The sequence below is a fragment of the Eucyclogobius newberryi genome, unplaced genomic scaffold (assembly GCF_026437365.1).
Source record: "Eucyclogobius newberryi isolate DKJ021-1_F unplaced genomic scaffold, fEucNew1.0.hap1 SCAF_7, whole genome shotgun sequence".
In the NCBI taxonomy this organism is placed as follows: domain Eukaryota; kingdom Metazoa; phylum Chordata; class Actinopteri; order Gobiiformes; family Gobiidae; genus Eucyclogobius; species Eucyclogobius newberryi.
The window spans coordinates 405001-414598 of record NW_027316389.1 but is presented as its reverse complement, the minus strand read 5'-3'; the positions used below and the strand labels follow the sequence as shown (position 1 = coordinate 414598).

The 9598-nt window shown below is 44.7% G+C and overlaps 1 protein-coding gene across 1 annotated transcript in view; it reads right to left on the bottom strand.

The window, feature by feature from the left end:
• Positions 1-211: 211 nt before the first annotated feature.
• Positions 212-9598, bottom strand: part of LOC140349280 (uncharacterized) — a 14449-nt gene continuing 5062 nt past the window's right edge. The window contains exons 4-9 of the mRNA XM_072435554.1: positions 9328-9598; positions 8181-9067; positions 3759-4736; positions 3524-3688; positions 2813-3024; positions 212-970 (exon numbers count right to left, since the gene is read on the bottom strand). The exon at positions 9328-9598 is cut by the window's right edge and continues 2517 nt beyond it. Coding sequence (XP_072291655.1) covers positions 815-970; positions 2813-3024; positions 3524-3688; positions 3759-4736; positions 8181-9067; positions 9328-9598 — 2669 coding nt within the window. The 3' untranslated portion in view covers positions 212-814. The remainder of the gene's footprint in view (positions 971-2812; positions 3025-3523; positions 3689-3758; positions 4737-8180; positions 9068-9327) is intronic.

Below are 9598 nucleotides of genomic sequence, written 5' to 3'. Positions count from 1 at the left end.
ATAACACGTCTGTTGTAATAACACGTCTGTAATAACACATCTGTAATAACACGTCTGTTGTAATAACACGTCTGTAATAACACGTCTGTTGTAATAACACGTCTGTAATAACACGTCTGTTGTAATAACACGTCTGTAATAACACGTCTGTTGTAATAACACGTCTGTAATAACACGTCTGTTGTAATAACACGTCTGTTGTAATAACACGTCTGTAATAACACGTCTGTAATAACACGTCTGTATTAACACTATGGGGAATACGATTGGCCGGTGAAGGTGAATCTCATCCAGTTTATCTCAGTCAGAGCTAAAACTGTTCTAATGCAGTTTAATTATATTTCATAATATTTTCCAGTAAGATTTCAATAAACATATGAAGTGTCAATATAACGTCATTGCCCAAAGGTCAGGCCCAAAGGTCAGGCCCAAAGGTCAGGCCTGTTCTGCTCTGACCAGTTAAACCTTTATGTCTATATAAAGATCCATGTGTTGTTTTTGCTTTGCCGCTGCAATACCATAAGCCACAGGCAGGTGGAGCTGTTCTATATAAACCTGTGGAGCTGAAGCACAAACACATTCTGATTGGTTCATCACAAAAACTACAAGACCAAAAACATAATGCGATTTGAACATAAACAGACACTTAAAGCTTCACTAAATGCTTCACACTCAGAACTGGTCTGGAACTAGATCTTTCACAGGTTAGTCTTGGTTCAGGTTTAGACCAACTGTAGAACTTCCAGATATTTCTAGAATCCTGGTTTGTCCTGGATCAGTTCTGATCCAAGGTTTGAGCTGGTTTGGTCCTGATCTAGAACTCGATCTTGCAGGCGGGGAAGGACTCTTGGTTCATCACGACGGTGGAGCTGGAGGCCAGGACCAGGATGTTGAGGTCGGTCTGGACTTGATGGTTCTGTTGGTACCAGGTTCTGAGGACTTCAGAGTCCTCACTGGGAATCACAGTCACCTGGAACAAAACAATCTTGTTGAAGCAAAAGGCGTCTAAACCAGCCAACTTTCATCTATGTGATATCGATCAAATCAGAATCTATATCTGAAACAAATATATCTGATCTATAAATCTGAAAAACGTCCCCTGCATTTGTAACGTCTAGATTCTCCTGTAACTCCTGCTCACAGCAGGTCCTAAAAGCTCCATAAAAAGCTTTAACTGGTTCAAAATACAGCAGCAAGATTACTAACAGGAACTAAAAGAAGAGAGCACATTATGCCGGTGCTGGAGTCTCTTCACTGGCTCCTGTCCAGTTTAGAATCACATTTAAACTCCTCCTCCTGATTTACAAAGCCATAAATGACATGGCCCCTCCCACCTCAAAGATGCTCTAGAACCATCTCATCCAATCAGAGCTCTTTACTCTCAATGCTGGACTTCTGGTGGTCCCAAGAGTCTCTAAAAGCACAGTAGGAGGTAGAGCCTTCTGGTGGTGCCAAGAGTCTCTAAAAGCACAGTAGGAGGTAGAGCCTTCTGGTGGTCCCAAGAGTCTCTAAAAGCACAGTAGGAGGTAGAGCCTTCTGGTGGTCCCAAGAGTCTCTAAAAGCACAGTAGGAGGTAGAGCCTTCTGGTGGTGCCAAGAGTCTCTAAAAGCACAGTAGGAGGTAGAGTCCTGTCCATGTTAAAGAGGCGACACAGTCTCTTCATTTAAGTCCAGGCTTAAAACGTTCCTCTTTGAAATGACTTATGGTCAGACCAGTTATAACAGAAATATAAACCCACAGCGTCAGCGCCGCTGCCCTAGCAGCAACTGTGCAGGGGGAAAGTATGGCAGCTTGAGCTCTGTCCTCAAGGACCTGGAGGTACTCTCTCTGCTCTAGATGAATGGCTCTTCATCTGCCTGGATGAACTGTCTCTAGAGGAACATCTCTCTCTCCTCCTGAGGGTTCTGTCCTCCAGGTTTCTACTTTCTTCCAAAGGGTTTTGTAGAAAAAGATTCAGTTGTATCATCTGGACTCTCGACTTTCGACTCTCATCCAAGAGTCATTCTCAATCTGCAAATTTAGACCGGGAACTCAGATATTTATCCTATTCTGTGGTAAGCTCCGCCCATCAGGCCCTCCTGATGAAAAAAGTTGTTGGTTTCACCAGAAACTTACACCTCTTTGTTTTCTATCAGTCCTTTAACTGCCTCTTTAACTCCTCTTTCCTCTTTCAAAGGACTAACAAGCAATCTTTGTTCATAAAAGAAAGACCATCATTAAATAGGAATGAGGGGGTTAAAGTTCAATCTTCCTGTTGTTTATAATGGAATTTTGAATGAATGTGAGCGTGAACTGTCTGTAATGTCTATGTCTCTGTGTTGGCCACTGTCCAGGATGTACCCTGCCTAAGGCCACCCGCGACCCCCAAAGGGAACAAGCGGTAGAAAATGGATGGATGGATGGAATTTTGAATCCCTGGAGAGGTCGAGGCCCAGAGCATTCGGATGCTCCACAGGGAAGAGAGAGAGTGTGAGCGAGGGACAATAGGAGGCTGATGGCCCATTACAGGACTGAGAGGAAACAACAGGCTAGTTTGAAAACAAAGAGGTGAAAGTTTCTGTTGAAACAAACAACTTTTCTTCTACTTCAGGAGGGCCCGCCCGGTGGGTATTTATAGTAGTAGTAGTAGTAGTAGTAGTAGTAGTAGTAGTAGTAGTAGTAGTAGTTCTTGTTGTAGTAGAAGTAGTATTTGTAACAGTAGTAGTAGTAGTAGTAGTAGTAGTAGTAGTAGTAGTAGTAGTAGTTCTTGTAGTAGTAGAAGTAGTATTTGTAGTAGTAGTAGTAGTAGTAGTAGTAGTAGTAGTAGTAGTACCTGAATATTGTGCTCCCACTCGGCCTTGGCCTGCAGCAGTGCATCCAGCACAGAGCGACTCGGTTCTTGGTTTTTGGGGTCGTTGCCGCTGACGACGTAGTACGAGCTCCGGATCCGTCTGAAGAATTCCAGGTCCGAGGTTTTGGCGCTGCCGTGGTTTGGGACGTAAACCAGGTCCACGTAGACTGGACCTTCAGAGCGGGACCTTCTCTCTGCAACAAGAGTCAGTCCTTAAGTTAAGTCCTTAAGTTAAGTCCTTAAGTTCTGCTGAAGCTGCTGAAGACCTGACATGTTTGACCTGGTTTATGATTCATGTCTCTGTAATCACTGAAGACCTGACATGTTTGACCTGGTTTATGATTCATGTCTCTGTAATCACTGAAGACCTGACATGTTTGACCTGGTTTATGATTCATGTCTCTGTAATCACTGAAGACCTGACATGTTTGACCTGGTTTATGATTCATGTCTCTGTAATCACTGAAGACCTGACATGTTTGACCTGGTTTATGATTCATGTCTCTGTAATCACTGAAGACTTGACATGTTTGACCTGGTTTATGATTCATGTCTCTGTAATCACTGAAGACCTGACATGTTTGACCTGGTTTATGATTCATGTCTCTGTAATCACTGAAGACCTGACATGTTTGACCTGGTTTATGATTCATGGCTTAGGGTTTATTTATGGGACCTGGTTTATTAACGTACCAGAGCTGGTCCTGGATCCCTGGGTCTTTGGTTTGGACCTGGTTCTTCTCCTGGACTGGGTCTGGGTCTGAGGGTCCACGGTGCAGGACTCAGGGACAGATCCAGAAGGAACTGGGTCTCTAGCCGGACTTGGAACTGGATCTAAACCTGGATCTAAACCTGGATCTGAAGAAAGAAAAGAACAATCAGAGACACTTCACTTGTAAAACATGTGTGTGGACATTTAGAGAGCCACCTGGACGCTCATCACTGGTCTCCTCTTGGTCTTGGTCTTGGTCTTGGTCTTGGTCTTGGTCTTGGTCTTGGTCTTGGTCTTGGTCTTGGTCTTGGTCTTGGTCTTGGTCTTGGTCTTCCTCGGACTCCAGGTCTTTCTCAGCGGTGGAAGGACAGTCTTCGGTCTCTGGAGGTACGTCTGAATCGGAGCCGCTCTGGGAGGACGTGCTAACCGCTAACGTGGCTAACTCTGCACAGGTCAGGCCCCGCCCCTCATCCTCCTCGTCCTCCTCGTCCTCTTCGTCGCTGGACTCTGGTACGTCCTCTTCCTGGTCTTGTCCTTCTCGTGTCTCCTCTCGCTTTGACTCAGTCTCAACACGAGACGTTTCATCACCTTTTTCTAAATCTTTTCCAGACACAATTTTCTCCAGATTCTGAACCGATTTCTCTTTTTCTGATTTGAATTGTTTTGGATCATGAGTCTGTTTTTTTACTCCTGATCCTGTGACGTCTGGTCCAGACCTTTGGGTCCTGTCCTCCTTCTCCTGGTTTAGATCCTGGTTTAGATCCTGGTTTAGATCCTGGTTTAGATCCTGGTTTAGATCCCGGTTTAGATCCTGGTCTTGGACTGGCTCTTGTCTTGTGTCTTTGTTTTGGACTTTAGACCTTGGATCTTGATCCTGCTGTAGATACTGGACTCTCTTGAGGTCTGGATCTTGGTTTAGATCCTGGTCCTCAGACTCGCTCCAGTCGTCCGGTCTCTCCAGCAGCTCCCAGTCGGACAAACTGCTCCTCCTGCTCACACCTGCAGACTCAGGTTCCTCTGTTGTCTCCTTGTTCTTGTCTTGTTCTGGACGTTCCTCTGTTGTCTCCTTGTTCTTCTCTTGTTCTGGACGTTCTTCTGTTGTCTCCTTGTTCTTCTCTTGTTCTGGACGTTCTTCTGTTGTCTCCTTGTTCTTCTCTTGTTCTGGACGTTCTTCTGTTGTCTCCTTGTTCTTGTCTTGTTCTGGACGTTCCTCTGTTGTCTCCTTGTTCTTGTCTTGTTCTGGACGTTCCTCTGTTGTCTCCTTGTTCTTGTCTTGTTCTGGACGTTCTTCTGTTGTCTCCTTGTTCTTCTCTTGTTCTGGACGTTCTTCTGTTGTCTCCTTGTTCTTGTCTTGTTCTGGACGTTCTTCTGTTGTCTCCTTGTTCTTGTCTTGTTCTGGACGTTCCTCTGTTGTCTCCTTGTTCTTGTCTTGTTCTGGACGTTCCTCTGTTGTCTCCTTGTTCTTGTCTTGTTCTGGACGTTCCTCTGTTGTCTCCTTGTTCTTGTCTTGTTCTGGACGTTCCTCTGTTGTCTCCTTGTTCTTCTCTTGTTCTGGACGTTCTTCTGTTGTCTCCTTGTTCTTGTCTTGTTCTGGACGTTCCTCTGTTGTCTCCTTGTTTTTGTCTTGTTCTGGACGTTCCTCTGTTGTCTCCTTGTTCTTGTCTTGTTCTGGACGTTCCTCTGTTGTCTCCTTGTTCTTGTCTTGTTCTGGACGTTCCTCTGTTGTCTCCTTGTTCTTGTCTTGTTCTGGACGTTCTTCTGTTGTCTCCTTGTTCTTGTCTTGTTCTGGACGTTCTTCTGTTGTCTCCTTGTTCTTTTCTTGTTCTGGACGTTCTTCTGTTGTCTCCTTGTTCTTGTCTTGTTCTGGACGTTCTTCTGTTGTCTCCTTGTTCTTGTCTTGTTCTGGACGTTCCTCTGTTGTCTCCTTGTTCTTGTCTTGTTCTGGACGTTCCTCTGTTGTCTCCTTGTTCTTTTCTTGTTCTGGACGTTCCTCTGTTGTCTCCTTGTTCTTGTCTTGTTCTGGACGTTCTTCTGTTGTCTCCTTGTTTTTGTCTTGTTCTGGACGTTCCTCTGTTGTCTCCTTGTTCTTGTCTTGTTCTGGACGTTCCTCTGTTGTCTCCTTGTTCTTGTCTTGTTCTGGACGTTCTTCTGTTGTCTCCTTGTTCTTTTCTTGTTCTGGACGTTCTTCTGTTGTCTCCTTGTTCTTGTCTTGTTCTGGACGTTCTTCTGTTGTCTCCTTGTTCTTGTCTTGTTCTGGACGTTCCTCTGTTGTCTCCTTGTTCTTGTCTTGTTCTGGACGTTCCTCTGTTGTCTCCTTGTTCTTTTCTTGTTCTGGACGTTCCTCTGTTGTCTCCTTGTTCTTGTCTTGTTCTGGACGTTCCTCTGTTGTCTCCTTGTTCTTGTCTTGTTCTGGACGTTCCTCTGTTGTCTCCTTGTTCTTGTCTTGTTCTGGACGTTCCTCTGTTGTCTCCTTGTTCTTCTCTTGTTCTGGACGTTCTTCTGTTGTCTCCTTGTTCTTGTCTTGTTCTGGACGTTCCTCTGTTGTCTCCTTGTTTTTGTCTTGTTCTGGACGTTCCTCTGTTGTCTCCTTGTTCTTGTCTTGTTCTGGACGTTCCTCTGTTGTCTCCTTGTTCTTGTCTTGTTCTGGACGTTCCTCTGTTGTCTCCTTGTTCTTGTCTTGTTCTGGACGTTCTTCTGTTGTCTCCTTGTTCTTGTCTTGTTCTGGACGTTCTTCTGTTGTCTCCTTGTTCTTTTCTTGTTCTGGACGTTCTTCTGTTGTCTCCTTGTTCTTGTCTTGTTCTGGACGTTCTTCTGTTGTCTCCTTGTTCTTGTCTTGTTCTGGACGTTCCTCTGTTGTCTCCTTGTTCTTGTCTTGTTCTGGACGTTCCTCTGTTGTCTCCTTGTTCTTTTCTTGTTCTGGACGTTCCTCTGTTGTCTCCTTGTTCTTGTCTTGTTCTGGACGTTCTTCTGTTGTCTCCTTGTTTTTGTCTTGTTCTGGACGTTCCTCTGTTGTCTCCTTGTTCTTGTCTTGTTCTGGACGTTCCTCTGTTGTCTCCTTGTTCTTGTCTTGTTCTGGACGTTCCTCTGTTGTCTCCTTGTTCTTGTCTTGTTCTGGACGTTCTTCTGTTGTCTCCTTGTTCTTGTCTTGTTCTGGACGTTCTTCTGTTGTCTCCTTGTTCTTTTCTTGTTCTGGACGTTCTTCTGTTGTCTCCTTGTTCTTGTCTTGTTCTGGACGTTCTTCTGTTGTCTCCTTGTTCTTGTCTTGTTCTGGACGTTCTTCTGTTGTCTCCTTGTTTTTGTCTTGTTCTGGACGTTCCTCTGTTGTCTCCTTGTTCTTGTCTTGTTCTGGACGTTCTTCTGTTGTCTCCTTGTTCTTGTCTTGTTCTGGACGTTCTTCTGTTGTCTCCTTTTTCTTCTCTTGTTCTGGACGTTCTTCTGTTGTCTCCTTGTTCTTGTCTTGTTCTGGACGTTCTTCTGTTGTCTCCTTTTTCTTCTCTTGTTCTGGACGTTCTTCTGTTGTCTCCTTGTTCTTGTCTTGTTCTGGACGTTCCTCTGTTGTCTCCTTGTTCTTCTCTTGTTCTGGACGTTCTTCTGTTGTCTCCTTGTTCTTCTCTTGTTCTGGACGTTCCTCTGTTGTCTCCTTGTTCTTGTCTTGTTCTGGACGTTCTTCTGTTGTCTCCTTGTTCTTGTCTTGTTCTGGACGTTCCTCTGTTGTCTCCTTGTTCTTTTCTTGTTCTGGACGTTCCTCTGTTGTCTCCTTGTTCTTGTCTTGTTCTGGACGTTCTTCTGTTGTCTCCTTGTTTTTGTCTTGTTCTGGACGTTCCTCTGTTGTCTCCTTGTTCTTGTCTTGTTCTGGACGTTCTTCTGTTGTCTCCTTGTTTTTGTCTTGTTCTGGACGTTCCTCTGTTGTCTCCTTGTTCTTGTCTTGTTCTGGACGTTCTTCTGTTGTCTCCTTGTTTTTGTCTGGTTCTGGACGTTCTTCTGTTGTCTCCTTGTTCTTGTCTTGTTCTGGACGTTCCTCTGTTGTCTCCTTGTTCTTGTCTTGTTCTGGACGTTCTTCTGTTGTCTCCTTGTTTTTGTCTTGTTCTGGACGTTCTTCTGTTGTCTCCTTGTTCTTGTCTTGTTCTGGACGTTCCTCTGTTGTCTCCTTGTTCTTGTCTTGTTCTGGACGTTCTTCTGTTGTCTCCTTGTTCTTGTCTTGTTCTGGACGTTCTTCTGTTGTCTCCTTGTTCTTGTCTTGTTCTGGACGTTCTTCTGTTGTCTCCTTGTTCTTGTCTTGTTCTGGACGTTCCTCTGTTGTCTCCTTGTTCTTGTCTTGTTCTGGACGTTCTTCTGTTGTCTCCTTGTTCTTGTCTTGTTCTGGACGTTCCTCTGTTGTCTCCTTGTTCTTGTCTTGTTCTGGACGTTCCTCTGTTGTCTCCTTGTTCTTTTCTTGTTCTGGACGTTCCTCTGTTGTCTCCTTGTTCTTCTCTTGTTCTGGACGTTCCTCTGTTGTCTCCTTGTTCTTGTCTTGTTCTGGACGTTCCTCTGTTGTCTCCTTGTTCTTGTCTTGTTCTGGACGTTCCTCTGTTGTCTCCTTGTTCTTTTCTTGTTCTGGACGTTCCTCTGTTGTCTCCTTGTTCTTGTCTTGTTCTGGACGTTCCTCTGTTGTCTCCTTGTTCTTGTCTTGTTCTGGACGTTCCTCTGTTGTCTCCTTGTTCGTCTCTTGTTCTGGACGTTCCTCTGTTGTCTCCTTGTTCTTGTCTTGTTCTGGACGTTCCTCTGTTGTCTCCTTGTTCGTCTCTTGTTCTGGACGTTCCTCTGCAGATTTGACCTTTGACATGACCTTGTCTTGAGCGGTTTTCCCTTCACTTCCAGCTTTTGCATTCACTTTCAAACACACTTTGTCTCCAGACTCCGGCTCCTTTTTTCTGTCCTCTGTGACATTTGTCTCTGATGTTGTTTCTTCTTTGCTGGCTTTGTTCCTGGCTTCACTCTTCTCTGCTCTTTCTGTCAAATCTTCCTTTGGTCCAGTTTCCTCTGCTCTCAGCTCAAATCCGTAGAACTGGTCCCGCTCTCGTTTGGACTCAGGACTTAGAGGTTTCTGCTCTTCAGAGTCTGTCTCTAAGGCCTCTTCAGACTCTGGTCCGGACTGTGGTCCGGACTGTGGTCTGGACTCTGGTCTGGACTCTGGTCTGGACTGTGGTCTAGACTCTGGTCTGGTCTCTGGTCTAGACTGTGGTCTAGACTCTGGTCTGGTCTCTGGTCTGGACTCTGGTCTGGACTCTGGTCTGGACTCTGTTGGTTGGTTGAGTTCTTGGTGAAGTTCTTCTGGGGGTGTTGGTATCTCCTCGTCTGCAATGGTCTCTAAGTCCTGGATCTCGGACAATACTGGGTCCGTCCGGGTTTGGTCCTGGATCTCGGACAGTACCGGGTCCTGGATCTGGGACAGTACTGGGTCCGTCTGGGTCCGGTCCTGGATCTGGGACAGTACTTGTTGGTTCTTCTCACTCAGGATTAGGTCCAGTTTTAGATCCAGTTCAGACCTGGACAGAAAAGTGAATCATTATCATTCTTTCTCGAGACAAACAGACTCTAAAACACATAAAGACTTTTTAGAAAAAGAATGTGACATTATTCAATGTAAAAAAATACATAAACCTTTTCAGACTTTCATCAATAAAACTCTTTGTTCATAAATATTCTCTTCAAAGCTTCAGTCACAGATTTACACCTTTATTTGGTTCAAATGTTTTAAAAAGTCAAAATTTTCAATAGAAATAATGGTCAGTGAAATGTGACTGACCAGTGAATCTCGTACTCTTCTCCAGGTTCCTTTGCTCCTTGCTCTCGCTCCAGTGTCTCCAGCACCAGATGTTTCTCCAGGATCTGATCTTCTCTTTCTGTATGTGGCTTTTCTTCTTCCAGACCTTGTTCTAGATGTTTCTCCAGGATCTTTTCTTCTCTTTCTGTATGTGGCCTTTCCTCTTCCAGACCTTGTTCTAAATGTTTCTCCAGGATCTTATCTTCTCTTTCTGTATGTGGCCTTTCCTCTTCCAGACCTTGTTCTAGATGTT